Source organism: Odocoileus virginianus, chromosome 24 (assembly GCF_023699985.2).
Source record: "Odocoileus virginianus isolate 20LAN1187 ecotype Illinois chromosome 24, Ovbor_1.2, whole genome shotgun sequence".
NCBI classification, from domain to species: domain Eukaryota; kingdom Metazoa; phylum Chordata; class Mammalia; order Artiodactyla; family Cervidae; genus Odocoileus; species Odocoileus virginianus.
In genome coordinates, this window is record NC_069697.1 from 43,132,996 (window position 1) to 43,151,034 (window position 18,039).

General features: G+C 37.5%; 1 protein-coding gene across 6 annotated transcripts in view; it reads left to right on the forward strand.

Annotated features, from left to right (window-relative positions):
- The first annotated feature begins 7,296 nt into the window (after positions 1-7,296).
- GRIP1 (glutamate receptor interacting protein 1) overlaps positions 7,297-18,039 on the forward strand; it is a 437,555-nt gene continuing 426,812 nt past the window's right edge. For 3 of the 6 annotated variants that reach the window (XM_070454647.1, XM_070454644.1, XM_070454643.1), the window contains exon 1: positions 7,298-7,838. In XM_070454647.1, coding sequence (XP_070310748.1) covers positions 7,706-7,838 — 133 coding nt within the window. In that variant the 5' untranslated portion in view covers positions 7,298-7,705. Of the gene's footprint in view, positions 7,839-18,039 lie in introns of all 6 variants that reach the window. The other 3 variants (XM_070454639.1, XM_070454640.1, XM_070454645.1) reach the window with 2 other exon arrangements.

Below are 18,039 nucleotides of genomic sequence, written 5' to 3' on the forward strand. Positions count from 1 at the left end.
TATATATATTAAATCATCTGTGTAATGGTTATATGATCTATGGTATGTAATGGTTATATGACCTATGGATTTCACTTAAAACTAGTAAATATGCCACCATCAGCTGTGCAGCAGAGAGCAAGTTACTTAATTATTCTGTGTCTCCTTTTCTCATCTACAAATAAGGACAAATGACAGTACTAACTTCATAAAATTGTCAAGAGGATTAAATGAGTTCATGAAGCTCTTGGAGACTGGCTCAGTGCAGTAGATATTTAAATCTGCTTTTGCTATATTGTTGTTGTTCATTCGCTCAGTCGTGTCTGACTCTTTGCGACCATGGACTGCAGCACACTAGGCTTCCTTTTCCTTCATTATTATTATTACTAAGGGTTAATTGAAAATAGCCTTATCAGAAGCAAGAGCAAAGGGAGGCAAAGGTGATAAGTAAATGAAACGTATATTTATAATTTTCCCTGAAATATAACAATGATAGCAACATGTAAATCCATGGCTAATTTATTTCAATGTATAACAAAAACTACTGTAATGATGTAAAGTAATTAGCCTCCAACTAATAAAAATAAATGGAAAAAAAAAAACAATGATAGCAGATCAAATAAGAAAAATATGCATGCCATTTTACATACCATGCATGAACTAACTAGACTGTTGAGTCAAGGGAGATTGTGAGGAGGTAAGAGTTATGTTAAGAGAGGCAGAAGCAGAGAGTAGTCAGAGTGTAGAAGAGGCATCATTTATTCTGCTCCGGAATAGGGTCAGAGGTGCACCAAGAAGGCATGGGTCCATGGACTTCCCTGGCAGTCCAATGGTTGACTCTACACTCCTGATACAGAGGTCATGAGTTCTATCCCTGGTCAGGGAACTAAAATCCTACATGCTGCATGGCATGGCCAAAAAAAAAAAAAAAAGAAATAAAGAAAAAAGACATAAGTCTAAGAATGGGCCTTGTAGGATTTCTGGAGAATCTGATGGGAACCTCAGGTTTGAATGTTCATGGGGAATAGAGGAGCTGGGAGTGATGTCTGAAATATTTTCAAACATCAAAATTTTGTGAATCTAAATGCTTTTTTTTTAATCTAAATTCTTAAAAAATATATGTAATTAGATTACTATCTTTTGTTAAACAAGGTATTTTCACATTCCTATCATTAATACAAAAAGAAAAAAAGGATTTATTGAGCTCTGCTCAGTGAGTGCCTATCTCTGTGTGGATGTGTCTCTACCCACAGATATTATGCCTGAGGAGAGTTTAGAAAACATTAGTTGTACATTGAAAGCATTTTACTTCAGGCTCTGATGCACCCTGTTTTAACCATGAGCTATTATTTTGTCATTTGCTTTTTTTAACAGTGAAAACAAGTGTTTTCATTACTGATATAAATGTACACACTAGAGCACTGGTTGATTGCAGGGTTTTGGTGATTTTATCTAGAATGGCTTCATTCTAGTATACCAACAGACGGTGTTTTCCTTCTAGTAAATCTGAGTGCAGTTACTGGCAGAATAATAATTTAAATTCCTTAGATATGCTGTGAAGAACTTATTTTTAATTTGAAGCATTCCTTTTGGAACTTAGTTTCTCTTAAATTTTGCACAGATTCATAAAGAGCAAGAAGGCACAAAGGATTAGTATTATGCTGTTCATATTTCTTAGGATATTACCTGTCTTTGAACATCAACTGCTGAAATAGCTGAGTGATAAAATTAGTCTTCACACTTCAAAGTATCTTAAACAAGGAGAACAAAGGTAGGGTGGGGATAGGGGTAGGTATTACACACACAGGAAGAATTCCAGAAGTAGAACTTCATTTGCTTGGTTAATTTATAATTTAGCTCTGCGGTTGTCAGGAAGAAGACCCAAGATGTCCCTACTGGAAACGTATAAGGACATTTTGGATTGTCATAATGATGGGCAACGTTTGAAAAAAGGGGAGGGAGACCAGCATTTTGTGGATGGGGGATTGGGGTTCAGTAATTCTTATTGATAAAGGGAGAAACTCTTCCAAATATCCCGCATCTTTACAACATTCAAATATCTACATGAATAAATATTCCTGTAAATGAAGGCTTATTTGTAGTGATTTGAGCCTAGAAGCTAATGCTGTTACATACAGAGGCATGCGTATTGTTGTGTGTGTGTGTCTGTGTGTGTGTGCTCACGCAGTGGTACCTGACTGTAGCCCGCCAGCCTCCTCTGTCCATGGGATTTCCCAGGCAAGAATACTGGAGTGGGTTGCCATTTCCTTCTCCAGGGGATCTTCCCAACCCAGGGGTCCAACCTGTGTCTCCTGCATTGGCAGGCGGGTTCTTTACCACCAAGCCACCTGGGAAGCCCGTAGTATCTTACAGAGTAGTTTAACAGAAACCCTGCATGTTCTGCCTTTCCATCCCTCCCTCCCTGCTAGTTTCTAGCAACCACTATTCGTTTTACTGTCTCCGTAGTTTTGCCTTTTCCAGAAAATCATATGACTGGAATCGTCATGATATGCAGCCTTTTTTTTTTTTTTGATATGCAGGCTTTTCATATTGACCTCTTTCAATTCAGTCAGTCCAACTCTTTACGGACTAAATATGCATTTGCGGATCTAAATATGCATTTAAAATTCCCTCATGTTTCATCCTGGCTTGCTAGCTCATTTCTGTTTGACGCCGAATAATATTCCATTATCTGATGTATCAAAGCTTATGTGTTCATTCACCTACTGAAGGGCCAGTGAGCACTTTCAAGTTTAGACAATTATGAATAAAGCTATCATAAACATCTAAACACGGATTTTTGTGTGGACCTAAGTTTTCAACTTCTTTGGGTGAATTCCAAGGAGTGTGACGGATGAATTGTATGTTAACATACATCTTTTCATATGCGTATGTGTCAGCTATAAATCTTCTTTGGTGACATGTCTATTAAAATCTTAGCCCCATTTTTCAAGTTTGTTTTCTTGTCGAGTTTTAAGTGTTCTTCGTACATTTTGGATAACAGTCACTTATGAGATGTGCCTTGTGCGGATATCTTCTCCCAGTGTGTGATTTGTTTTTTCATTTTTTTGACATGAGATATTTTTCACTGTTTTAATATACAGTGAACACACTAATTTTTACTGTGCTGTCTACCTGTGACTCTACCCTTTAATTTTATGTACATTGTATGGAATGGCTTTTGATTGTCTCTTAAGTTTGAAATTGTTTATTAGAAGTAGGTGCAAAGATCTAATGCCATGTTTGGGTGTCCTAAAATGTATATAATATTTATTAAATATTATATATTAAATATATGTAAATATTTATTTATATAATAGTTATTAAATATCTAATAATATATATTTCAATGTAGATTATTGGTTAAGGTATTTTATGTTGAAGTTATATATTTATGAGTTACATGATCTATGAATTTCATTTAGACTAATTGGAGTATTCACACATCACATGCTGCAGTAAAGTGATGTTGGGTCTGACAGGTTGTTGCCAGGGAACAGTGTGTTTTCCCTGTCTCCCCTCCCGTATGTCTGAGCATCTCCCCTGTGGTAACAGGGAGTCTAACACAGTGTTTGGCATCATGAGTAAACACCGTGGCATCTAAAAGAGCCAGATTGACTTAATGTCTCAAAGATTTCTCTAGTAGATTGGATGTTCCATATTACTACTCAGAAAATACTCTAACCACTACTCAATTGAAATAAATACAGAAGGGCCCCAGCTAATCAGAGATCTAGGGAACACTGTCAATTAAAGACTTAATATTTGATCTCCTCCTCTTTCCCTAAAAGGCCATGGAGAATCTAATTTAGAAGAGTGGGGAAACCATGAAAATGGTATTCAGGCAATTATTACCTGCTTCCTAGAAAGAAGAGAATTAGCGTTTAAAAAAATATTTGCTAACGTGTATTTGCTATTCTCGGTTGAAGCACATTTTGTTGAATAATTCAACCTGCTTTATTTTCCCATCTTCCCAAGTTTTTTTCTAAGACATTTAATTTTACAATTTAGTGAACATTTAGTTCAACTGAAACCAACTTGTCATAATAATCTGCTTTCTTTACATGAAAATATAAGGGAGCTGAAATTTCTCTTAAAGAAATTAGTGTTTTGGAACTGGCAGGATAATACCTCAACCCAGGTTCACAAGTATAAATGCCTTCAGGGGGCAGATGGTAACTGGATGAGTGAATTGGGCCCAGGGGAGGGACTGTGGCTAAGTGGAAAGCACATGTTTATTTATAGGTGGCAGCCAGCACTCATTTTTAGTCCATGGTTGCCATGTTGGAACTGGATTCAGAGCTGTCAGATCTTTGGACTTTTCAAGGAAAAAAAGAATGTTTTATTTGTGAAATTCCTAACTTTTAGATGTTAGCCCTTTAAAAAAAAATACGCCAGTGTGAGCCAAACCAAACACATTTGTGGGAATTACTTGTTCTGTGAACTGCCATTTGCAACCTCTAAACCTTCCCATCTGCTCAGACTGTAGAGTGCAGTCACTGGGGACTGGCACCACTCACACTGTTTGTGGTCTGGGGTGAAAGAGCGACTCTGCAGAAATAGTCCTGTACTTAACTGAACGGATTTGAACTTCGCTAATTTGCCAATTGTTGTGGAGTCTTAGTTCATTATTGCCTAGCATCAGTTCTTTTAGATTTTAGTTTGCTAAGCATGGAGTATTTAGGATAGAATGAGGGAAGAATTCTGGGTCCAAAGGTCTGGGCTGGAGGAAGATGGATTAAAGGATCCTGTGCTCCTGCACCCCACCTCAGGCAGGGTAGCGAAGGTCTGCCTTCTGTCTTTTGGACTGTGACACATACACATACACATACACATACACCCTTTGCCTCATGTCATTCACTTCCACCTTTCTTCATTTTCTGTGACCCAAGTAGACCTCCTCTAAATAAAGCTGATTCCCTATTCCTGCTTCCCAAGCATCTATGATTGTTTTAATAGGTCTGTCACCTCCTCTGCCATTCTCTTCCAAATCTATGGCTGAACCTGAAATTCTTCTGTAGCTCCACTAAACCTCATCTTCTCTAATAATCTTGTTATTATAATCACATACCAGAATATTAACCTCTCAAAATCCTACAAATCTAGGAAAATAATAGAAAGGTGCTTGAGCATGACTTCTGTGTATTTATGAGAACAATCTCATATGTAGATAATTTTACTTTGCATTGGTTCTTGTTCAAAAAATGGTTGTTTATCACTGCTTGGGAAACTCTCAGTCTCTTTAAATAGTAGAATTAAAAATCAGTAAACTATAGTGGAATTTTTTTTTTTTGAAATGTTTTAAGATTTATTTCTGCAAAGAGGTTCTTTTATTGAAGTATCGTCTATTCTGTACTGTCAGTTCTTTCAGGCTGAACTGAGAGGTAATAACTATAAAATTTAATGTGGATTCCACAAATTTAGGAGTTACAATAAGTCAGAGGTAGTTGTATAAAATTTGTTGCCTATACAGTCTCTGGGGGAAAGTATATTTGATAGTCGTATAACCCAGGATATATGTTTACCTCAATTAAAAAGAGAAGTCACCAACTGTTTTCAAACTCCATTTCAATATCACAAGTACACAAGAAAGAAAAATTAAATCACTGAATGAAAACTACTTCTTGGATGGACAAGATAATCTCTGAATTTATATGATAAAATACTTGGTAATAGATAATACTTGGCAGTGTTACCTGCATGATCTTGGATAAACCAGTAAAACACCTTTGAACCTTCTTTCCTTATCCATAGAGGTATCACCTCATTATAAAGGTTGTTAGGATTAAATGAAAAAAAAAGGTTATGTATAGTTATTATTATCATTTTTTTAGTGGTCTACTCAAGATCCAGACTCCAGATCTTCAAATTGTTAGCCCACCATTTCTAAATCATTCTAGTTTCTTTTGGTTGAGGGTGTCAGAATAATAAATGATTTGAAACCTCCAGACAGGTGATTTTTTTGTTTAAAGTTGTTCATAAAACCTTTTATAGTATCTTTATGTCAGCATCATTAAGTTTGTGTTTCTCTTCATGGGCATAAAAAAGGGAGATCTCTAGGAATAAGGGAAATTCATGTAATCACTGAGTCTAACTGTAAATCTAACTATACATCTTAGGGCCAAAATATTCTTGGTTGACTAATTTTTACCTCTTTGAGTAAATGTCTCCCTACTCCATCATTAGTAATTAATATCTGAAAATAGAGAGCTGTCAAAATCTAGAGGTGAGACAGATTGCTTGTGAATCTAAGAACAGATAATGCAAAGTACAGTCACTTTCCTCTGGAAGACCCTCTGGGGTGTTCCTACAGACTTCATATTGCATAGATATTGAACGATCTTTATATCTTTATAAAAAAAGCGAGGAGCTTTTTAAAAAATTACATTTCTGGGAATAGGGAGCTACAGAATATTATTAATTTGGTAGGTAATATGCTGACATGATTTGATTCATTATAGTGTAAACAAATCAAATTTTTCCTGGTGTTAAAAATTCACCTTCATTGAAAGATCTGAAAAAGAAACTGGAGAGAAAAAGATTATTCCTGATTAACACTGACCTGTCTAGTCTTTAGTGTACCTCTTCTAGTCTGAGGTGTTTCTGACTCTCATACTTAAACAAACACACACACAAAAATGGTTGAGATTATAGAAAAAAAGGACAAATAGGTTATGAGCATTTTTCAAAACTTCTTTCCCTCCTTACATCTTCACCAAGAAGAAGTAAATTTTATTTGTTATTTTTTAAAAAGGTGTAAAAACTCAGCCAGGTTTATATTTGAGTTCAGAGTCAGCAGAGTTGGATTTTTTGTATTTCTTTCCCCAAAGCATGCAGTTTCCTTTATGTGCTGATTACGGTATGGTGTTACTAAGCCTATGAGAAACCTCTCTGTGAAGTGCATTTTAATATTTAGATCAAACAGCGATTCGAATACATTAATGCCCAGTGGGTAAATGTGTCATTTGAAAGCAGCTGCTGAGCCTTCTGCCTGCTGCTCCAATTAACACATACTGCACACTCTTGTCAGCAAGAGGCAGTGCATATGGATGAAACCACTTTGCAGCTCATTAATGTGATATGCAAGAGAGAACTAAGGGTTAATCCATCAGCCCCATGCAAACAATAGTTTGCCAAGACTTTTCCCAAGCCCGCACTTGGGTGCTGGACTCTAGGGTAGGTGGGGAGGGATGAGCAGGTAAGAAAAAGTCTGTTTCGTCTCCAGCTTTGGTTCAGTCCATTGACTAACAAGTTTCCCCGCCCCTCTCTCCTCCTACACCCCCATCCCTGATGATGGAGACATTGGATAGTGAAATTCTAGTGCTGGGACTCCTCGAGTCTCAGCGGAATCGCTGGTTGAACTTTATTTTGTTTTGTTTCAAAGCGATTTGAAATTCAACGCTTTGCCCTTGGTTTTTTTCTCTTAGTCTTTCATGATCATTTCACTTTCTCTCTTTTTCTTTTTCTTAAATGCTTTCTAAATTACACATTTGAAAGGTTATTGAGCAAAGTAAGAAATCTGGTCAGGGTAAACTCATCCCACTGTTATTTTCTCCTCCCCACCCCGGCTAAAATCTCTGCCTGGTGGCCCCGAGGCAGATGGAAGGGTAGCGCGTCCCCCAGCCCCAGGTTCGGGGTTGGGCGTTCGTGCTCCACCGACTCCCAAGCAGCTGGGCTGTCGCTCCACTCCCGGGCTGGCTGAGCCAGGCGGTGCGGGGAGCGAGAGATGGACCGCTTCCTGGGGTTTGTCAAGCAGATAAGAAGATCCAGGAGAAGAAAGGGGAAAAAGTACCGACCAGAAGAGGATTACCACGAGGGCTATGAGGATGTGTATTATTACGCTTCAGAGCATTTTCGAAGTAAGCGCATTCCCTCCACCTTCCTGTTCCTTCTGGCATGCTGGGGCTCACAATAAACCTTTGTGGAGCTTTAATCTTAAATGCAAAAGGTTTTCCAGATGGTGTTCTCTGGGAGCTGTTCTGTAAGTACTGAAGTGCTACATTTTGCTTGATTTGTTGCAAGGATAGCTATCACCATCTAAACAGTATAAAGGGTCCAGATCTATACACAGATTAATATTGGGTGGGCGAAAAGGTTCATTCAGGTTTTTTCCTAAGATGTTGTATTTTCAGTGTAATTAATTGATAATGTTAGTATTTTAATGAGTCATTCAAAAAAGTATATTGCAAGTCAATGTAGTAGGTGGTTAGAATATCTTCCGTTGTAATTGTTGCTTTCAGATAACTGTTTTTTTGTTCTGAGTAAGAGAGACTAGTTTATTTGGAAGAAATAAATGTTCTTGTTCAAGTTGATGCTGACAATTACTGATCCTCATGGAGACTTCTAGACAGTTACCTATGATTAATCCAAGGTGTTGTTTGTAGAAGGAAGTTTAAATGCTTTTCTCTGATGCATGTTTGTAATTTTATTATTAAGGGAACTCTTACTTGCTGTCAACTAGAAGCAATGATACCTTAAGAAAAAAAGAATATATCCATATTAAGGTATTTGTAAATGAGCTTCTAAATAGCAGAGAACAGGAAATTTGCCTTGTACTTATTGCTGCTTTAAGTTCCTCATGAGGTTTGGACTTGTCCCAATAGTTTTTAAGTGCCCAGAAATGCCTAAAAGTGCAGAGAGAGAGAACAGCTACATGATTTATGAGGTATCTTAAATGGGAGACACTGGCAGTTACGCATGCTCCACATTTACAAAATTCAAGTTATTTTTATCTTCTTGAATAAGAATCTTTATAAACTTGTATTTCAGTTCTAATTCATCCTGACCTTTTGATATCTAACCATGAATATATACCATTCACAACTTTTGAGTGTTGATTGATAATTTAGATTCTGTTTCAGTGATATTGAAATCCATGAGAGTTAGTTTTAAATGCCAGAAGTCCTGTTGTGACTGATGAAAGTTGAGATTTGAAAATTCATGTGGTAGCAAAAGCATAATAATGCAAAATTATAATTCTTTGAAATTTACTTGAATAATATGGCTATGTTGGTTTTACACAGTAATTCCTGAGTTTTAGGGATGTTTCTTTTATTCTTTTACATGGATAGTCTGTTCTGTTGTAGTGACAACCCATGTTTCCTGAACTTAGTTTCCATTGAATTTAACTAAGATTTGTGTCATATCAAAAAGTGGTGTCAGTTTTCAGGCATAATGCTGAAAACTTGGAGACTGAAAAAAAGGGAATTTAGGAACTTTTAGTTACCTTGGTGTTCATGGTGCATATTTCTTACAACCAATGTATACCGAATCAAATTCACACCTTCCTGGGTTTGTATTATGATGTGTTTGTGCAGATAGAATCAAATAGTCTCAAATGTCTGCTTGTTTTGATAAGAATTGAAAAACAACAAAAGTATTTTATAAGTTTACAAAATGTAGCTTTGAGGAGAAATACTTATGGAAATATCTAAGAAATATCCCTGAACTAGACTTTGGAAAGTAATATATCGCTGACAGTATTAGTCATACATTAAGTGCAATTTCTTAAAGAGAATCATGTCTTAATCTGATTTGTCAAAGACAGATTTTAAGAATAAAATGCTGAACATCAAAAGTCATTTGCCTTAGATGCAAAACTGATATGTTTTCCCTGGTGCTCTCTCAAAAAGTACCCAGTATGTAACATATAACTTTGTGGAGTTAGATGTACACTGAATCCCCAACTTCGAACTGCTGTGTAATAAATAGAAGGTGTCACAGTGGGCCTCGACACTTGGGAGTTGACATTTCATCAGATGTCAAATAGCCAGGGCTTTTAAAGAAGTCCTGTCATGTAACATGACCTCTCATTGCATCTCTTGGCTTCAATTCAAGGCCTCTCTGAATGGGGTAGGAGAGACATCCCCTTATATTGTACAGTTGTAGGAAAATAGTAATAGTGACAATTGTCTTAAAACCAGTCCTGAAGTAGGTAATATGGTTAGATTCAATTACATTTGTAGCATATCTATTCTAATTAGTCTTTGGTGCAATTTGAAAATTTTATGCCCTGTATTTCCCTAAATGGCTTAGAAAAATTATTTACATTGAGATTTACAAGTTAGTGAAATATACTGATGACATTCACATTTTAGTTAAGGGTTCTATTGGTAAACCAGAAGTGTCATTATTCTTTTTCTCACTGTGATGTTTGTTTCTTGAAAGAAACATGCCCCTCTGTTTTGTCAGCTTATCCAGTGGTTCAGACTACCACAAGAAATAATGAACGATTGAACTAGAGAGACTTTCCCAGAAAATTCCTCAATAAGTCTGCCCTTCCTTTAGTACTTTCTCAAGTCTTTGCTGAAATTTAACTTTATCCTAGATAATGTCTCCTACTGTAGGGTTCTGATTTCAAATTTTACCATCTTTCCTTCAGATTAGATAAAACACAACTTATAATTTCATGAGATGCAAAAACTTGAATTAAAACATCAGTAGGGTCTGATGCTGTGAAAGAGAAGTTGTTCTAACAATGGATAATTTTTCTGTAACTCCATCAAAACCGACTTTTAACAATGATCATGATGATAGACTGATTTTAAATCTTCCCTGACTTTATGTTGACCTAATGAATATCTCTGTGCATAGGATGACTTTGCTTAGCTTTTTAAAATCTGATTTCTTCATTCATCTATCCTTTCACAATTCTAAAGTTAAGAGTTTAAACTAAAGCATTGTTTTGGGAAAATCACCCCTTTTCTGGGGTTTCGTTTCATAAAATGTAACAGGAGGTGAATTTCTTAAGATTTTTCAAGTTCTAGAACTCTGTGGTTTTAAACTTCATTTTATTTTCTTAAATAATTCAGGTAAAGGTACTTAGTGAAGGATTTTAACCAAAAAATTCACCTATGTCATGAGGAAATTGTTTTTCTGGCAAGAATTGTCAATAGGGCGCTTCCTCTTCCTCTAAGTTAATAATCTGTTACTGAATATCAAGGAGTTTTGTAGAGTGTTTATCAACTTACAAAATTCTGAACATGTTGGTAAGTCCCAGACTTCATCTTTTATATAATCTTATCTACCCAAAACCACAATTTATTCTGAAATTCTCACATAGATGATTCATTTGGTATTTTCACTTAAGACCTGGCACTGATTACAGAACTGATTTATAAACCTTAATGCAACAGAAAGCTAAAAAATGATCCTGAAATTCAATTTCACGATATTTGGTGCTTCTATTTGTTTTCCACCAAATACCGGTTATAGCATTGCCTTTTTAAAGACTCTGATAGATCATATTTTGATTAATTATCATACAAAATATAAATCCTGGCTCTGTTTTTATGTATATTTTTACTTAGCCACGGTGGATAATTTTCAAGTTCTAAGACAGATAACGTGCGTTTTATACGCATTCTCTAAGTGCTATTCACATCCATGATAGAAGTACTGACGTGCCAGGATCCAGGCAGGGCAGGGTTATTGAATGACTTAAAAAGGGAGAATTTGTTTATCCCTTTTGAATATTAAAGTTATGTGAGCCACTTCCTCCTGTGGCCTGGGCACCTTTCTGCATCTGTGTAATGCCTTTGAATTAGTCATGGAGTTCCTCCAAGATCAGCGCTCTTCTCTGCTCTCTCCCTCACTCACCTGGGCAGGTGAGAGCTGTGGGGTGAAGCTGCTCAGGGCAGTCCTCAATGACCCATTCAGCTTTCTGGATGAGGTCCTTTCAGGAAAATCAGAGAAAGAGGGGGGACAGGAATGTAGTTTAGAGCTTTTGAAAACAGGTCATTTGTATTAACAATTTTTTTTTTCTTCTTTTGTTGTTTTTTGCCTATTCTAATAGACAGTGAGCAGCAATTGTGATGTGCATCCATAAAAGTCACTTTATTAAATAATGTCTGCATCTAAAGTCTGGAGTTAGTCAAGTACGGCCTAAAATTGCCTGAGATGTTCAAACTGCATTTTAAGAGAGCTGTTCACTTTCTTTTATTTCATTTTAAAATGCCCTGCATTGTTTCTCTGGAGAAAAAAAACAGTTTTGGTAGTGGGTATTTGTAGTGTGAGACTTTTTAGGAATTGGTGTAATTAGTTCAAGCAACTTCTCACTAGTTTTCTTTACAAGTTTGGTTTTTGTAAAGTCATGCAACTATCCTCTCTGCTTCCTGGAATTGACAGATTTGGGTTCTCTCTCTTGATAAGTATGCCAGAAGGATAGAGTGAGAACTTTCACATACACTTTGGACAGATGGCTTGTCCCTGCTCTTCTATGTGCAAAAGCTGAACACACAATCATAGGGTGTTGGGCTGGGAGTGGGGGAGGAGAAGGAAGGGAAGAGAGGGTAGCACATTTCATTGGTCAGCCTTATTTCTCCAAGGCTTCCAAGCATCAGTGCCATTTATTTCTTTGTTAAAAACAGTAATCTTTGAACTGGCAGGTCTTGGATGTAAGATCCTGGGTGATTGAAACTTTAGCTGTACTTAGTTTGATTCACAAACTCCCAAACCAGAAACATTGTTTATATTTCAGAAACAGGGTAAACTTTCTTGTTTATGGACTACACTGCTTATTTTTCATTCCTAAAAATTGCTTTCCATCTCTAGTACATTTGTTGGTTGAAAATTGATTGGCTACCATTTGTCTGGGATGTTTTGTATCATCAACTATATTATCTCAAACTGTATGTTTTTTCCACATGGAATAGTTTAAAGGAATATTAGCATTGAATGGGACCTAAGAATTCATTTGTACGAGTCTTTTTAAATGAATAAAGTAGGATACAAACAAGGTATGTGACTTATGCGCACCCCCACTGATCCTTACAGAAGGCAGACCTCTTAGAGTGTGGTCCTCCATCCTTTATTCCAGACTCTTTTAGGCGTCTGATGACCCTCTTACACTGTTGGTGGGAATGCAAATTAGTACAGCCACTATGGAAAACAGTGTGGAGATTTCTTAAAAAGCTGGAAATAGAACTGCCATATGACCCAGCAATCCCACTTCTGGGCATACACACCAAGGAAACCAGATCTGAAAGAGACACGTGCACCCCAATGTTCATCGCAGCACTGTTTATAATAGCCAGGACATGGAAGCAACCTAGATGCCCATCAGCAGACGAATGGATGAGGAAGCTGTGGTACATATACACCATGGATTATTACTCAGCCATTAAAAAGAATTCATTTGAATCAGTTCTAATGAGATGGATGAAACTGGAGCCCATTATACAGAGTGAAGTAAGCCAGAAAGATAAAGACCATTACAGTATACTAACACATATATATGGACTTTAGAAAGATGGTAATGATAACCCTATATGCAAAACAGAAAAAGAGACTCAGATGTATAGAACAGACTTGTGGACTCTGGGAGAAGGCGAGGGTGGGATGTTTCAAGAGAACAGCATTGATCTGATATTTAAGGGCTCAGATCCATCTACAAATGAATTGGAATCCTAATTTCCCTTGTAGGTATCTTTATTCTTTGAATAAGGTTGTCTTATCTTAAAATAAACTCCAGGCAAGAGTACTGGAGTCAGTTGCCATTTCCTTCTCCAATCTTATTTATAAATGATGCTAATAACAGTGATTGACATTGACTCAAAAATCAGGCAACAATACTTTTTGTATCACCTCTCATTTTCTCTGTGGTTTGCAAATACAGTCACTTCTGCTAATGAGTATTCCCACAGGAGACTTAAAACGGCACAAGTCTATCAGGAATATTAGATTGGAAGGATCCTTAGAGCTTAGTTAGGGAGGCCTGCTCTTTCATATAGGAAGTCCTTTCTCAGCATCCCTGCTATGTGAACCTCCAGCTTCTATTTAAATCATTCCAGTATGAACACATTCACTTCCAGATCAAGCAAGTCATTGAATACACCTATGTCTCTCTTAATCAAGCTGTAAATTTTATGTGAAATTGTTTGAGGATTCCAACAAATACACTAATATGCTTAAAATTTTATCTTGACCCAGATAAACATAGACCTTGTTAGATTCAACGTGCAATAAGATTTCACTTCTTCCCTCTCTTCACATTATTCTTTTGCCGATGTAACATATGGTATGTGGAGGTGAGTAATTCCTTCAATGCTATTTTTGTTTTAACTGTACAAACCCAGAAGAGTTTTGCATTGGACCTACATCCATTTGGTAATTTTTTTCTTTTTTCTTCTTTTTAAAAATTTTCCTTAAAGGTCATGAAATCTCCCATTTATTTAATGAAAAATATATCCTGTGCTTTGTGTCTCCATGATGTAGTAGACATCTGTTTGTCTGCCTTGAAACTCTTTTATTCTCCCCTGAGAGGAGCAGTTCTCATATTTAAAATATCCCTGTTCCCACTCCAATTTGGTCAGCATTGATTAATCAAAACTGCCATAATTATATTATTCCATTGCCTTGGTTATGGGTGATTGGTCTGGCAATGGACACATAAACCAAGCTGGATCAATGAGAACACTCCTCTGGGAGTTTGTAAATTCAACTCGATGCCCTCTACCACATGGAAAAAAACAGGCTGGAATAAGAGAGAATCAAGTCAACCTGTACAAGAGATGAGAATGAAAGATTAAGAGACCTCTCAGGGTTTTATAGTCACGAGTCCAGACTGTGGAGTCTCTCGGACTGCCCACACTGAAGTTCACATAGCTCGAAAGGACCAAAATAACACTGGAACTCAGATCAGCTCATTTCTAGTCTGAGAGTGTGGGTAATTTTTATTTTCATGTTTTTAAGTTGGAAAATGTTGTTTGGTATTTTCATTTAATAGAAATAGATGCCAGAGGTAGAAAAACTAGAGTCTTTGAATTAAAGTTCCTACCCTCCAAAAACAGACTTTCCTGGTAGCTCAGCTGGTAAAGAATCCACCTGCAATGCAAGAGACCCTGGTTCGATTCCTGTGTTGGGAAGATCCGCTGGAGAAGGGATAGGCTACCCATTCCAGTATTCTTGGGCTTCCCTGGTAGTTCAGCTGCTAAAGAATCCACCTGCAATGTGGGAGATTTGGGTTCAATTCCTGGGTTGGAAAGATCCCCTGGACAAGGGAAAGGCTACCTACTCCAGTATTCTGGCCTGCAGAATTCATGGACTGTATGGTCCGTGGAATCACAAAGGGTTGGACACGACTGAGCGACTTTCACTCACTCACCCTCCAAAATAGTAATTCTCTTAATGGGACTAAGGAACCCTGACTTTAGAGCAATTCCTTAGATCTTTATGCTTCTTCAGTTTCTTATTTGTAAAATGAAGGCTTCCGTCCCAGTGCAAGGAGCCAGGACCCTCAAAGATGAACCTTTGAAAGGTCTAGATGCAGTACTTATAGCTGTGTCTCTTAGGGCCTCACACAGCCAAGGCAGCTGGAGGAAGACAGCCAGTAGCCAGATTTGAGCAGAGGACATGATTTCAATTAGCAGACAAACTGCTGTCCATTTAACAGTCTCTGTCCTCACTTCCTGTTTAGAGTTAAATCTCATTGAGAGGGGGCCACGTGGCTTCCCCATCCACATCTCACCGGGGTTCTGCCACCACCATCTACAGTGGCATAAAAGAGGGCTTGGATATACACAAGGCAATTCTTTTTCATCAGTATATGTCCTAGAGCTAGGTGCTTTAGACCAAGTACAGGACAATTAGTCCTCCAGAAGGACATGCATATGCTCTTGTGTGTATGTGTCCACTGCCCACCCCCGGGACTTATATAGGTATATGTGAGACAAAAAATAACACCCTTTCCTTCCTCTGAGGCCATACCTATTTCTTCAGGCAGCTGTGTCCTGCTGGTTAAGGATGTGGGACCTGGGTGAGACTACCTGAGTTGGAATTCTGGCATTCTCTCTTCACTGAGGAATGAATTTGGCAAGTAAATCTGTCTTTGCCTCAGTTTCTAAGTGAAGCACATTGGACAGTTATGATTAGCAGACTAAGAAGCTCACATGCATCATGCAGGCACTGGGGCACTGTGGTAGGGGTAGGGGTAGAGCTGCCCAGGTGGCGCTAGTGGTAAAGAACCTGCCTGCCAGTGCAGGAGACATAAGAGACACAGGTTCGATCCCTGGGTCAGGAAGATCCCCTGGAGGAGGGCATGGCAACCCACTCCAGTGTTCTTGCCTGGAGAATCCCTTTGACAGAGGAGCCTGGCAGGCTATATAGTCCATAGGTTCGTACAGAGTCTTGGACACGACTGACGTGACTTAGCAGCACAGAGATGTGCTTTAGGGAGATTAGTGTGGTGTTCGTGTATAAAAGGGATTAGCGGTGGAGATATGAGGAAAAGGGTAGATATGGCCGTTGTGGGAAAATATAGGTGTGAACAGAAAAAAATATATTCCACACACTGAATTTGCATTGCCAAGATGTCCAAGGAGAACTGTAAGGAAGCAGCTTGAAATGTGGAAGATGGAGTTATGAAAGGTTTCAAGAGATTTGGAAGAAAAGGGTATATAGATTTGGTGGATAAATCATGGGACAAGATAAACTTAGTAAGGAAGTAAGTCTTTCAGTTGTCTTGTGCTGACTATTCTTGGAGCTAAACCAGGAAAACTGATAAAACATACAATTCTCATCGTGTAAGACAGAGGGTCAACAGATAAGGAATCAGTTCTGTGGATATCTTAACAAGGGAATTCACAATGGGTACTGAATGGATTGCCCGTTTGATTAATTTCTTACAATGCAAATATAAAAGCATTAAATGCAAGTTGATTATGCAAAGGGAAATGCAGCCCAAAATAGATGTTAGGATTCAAACACTGGGTTTTTTGTTAGTGCTGTACATTTGGTTGTGATGTCCTGGACAGAAAGCAACTTCTAAATAACTTTAGAAAGAGAGGGGACTAGTACATGCTACAATATGGAGGAACTGCAAAATATGCTAAATGAAAAGGCTAGACTCGAAGGACCATGTACTGGTGCAGATGGGCATGTGGAATCTGCATATCCTTATGGGAGGATAGAAATTTTTTAAAAATTTTATTAAAATATTTTTTCTTCCAATTTTATTGAGATATAACTGCCATGCTGTGCTTAGTCGCTCAGTCATGTCTAACTCTTTGCGACCCCATGGACTATAGCCCGCCAAGTTCCTCTCTCCATGGGGATTCTCCAGGCAAGAACACTGGAGTGGGTTGCCATGCCCCCTCCAGGGATATTTCCAACCCAAGGATCAAACCCAGGTCTCCCGCATTGCAGGTGGATTCTTTACCAACTGAGCCACTAGCGAAGCCCAACTGACATGCAACACTATGTAAGTTTAAGGTGTACAACATAATGATTTGACTTACGCCATGAAATGATTATCCCAATAAGTTTAGTGAATATCCATCATCTTATATAGAAATGTTTTAAAATTAGACTGTGATAATGGTTGCATCATTCTGTGCATTGCTTGAAAATGATGAATTTTTTTTTTAAAGGATAGAGGAATAGGTGTGCGAATGAATATACATAAACTTTTTGGCATTGTTTTAGCAGCTCTCAAATAAGCAGTGAGAGCTTATTTTGCACTGTGGAATGTCCCAGGCACTCGCTCAGCTAGGAAGTGTTTATTAAGTACCAACTCAGAAACAAAGTCAAGTAAAATATGGAATACAGAGTGATTCACCATGGTGCAAGAGGGAGACATTCCCAGTGGTGTTTTAGAATATATAATAGAATTGATTATATGCCTTCTTATTTGAAGTGTTAGAATTCCACTCTGATTTCTCATTAACTATTACATAAGCTTAAAGCCAAGAAGCATTTCTGAAACATTGAACAATAGAATTGAGCTCTTTGGATCAGTGGATTTCAAGTAAATATCAGCACTTACATCTATAGTTATGTGGAAATTGAATTGAACTTCAGTTAACTTACTAATATACCTATGAAGTGTATTACTTAATATATTAATATACCTTTGAAGATCTCTATTCTAGAAGCTGCTTGAATTGCATCCAAAATATTATGGCTAAACAGATTATCATGATTAAGTAATTTTAAATTTATTTACTTAGACTAAATAATATTTCAAATATAAGCTCTAGTGTAATGCTTGAATTTTCTCCCTTACTTCCATATCCTGCCAAGAATAGGAAGACAGTTGGTGGTAAGTGCCCCACCATTTTTATT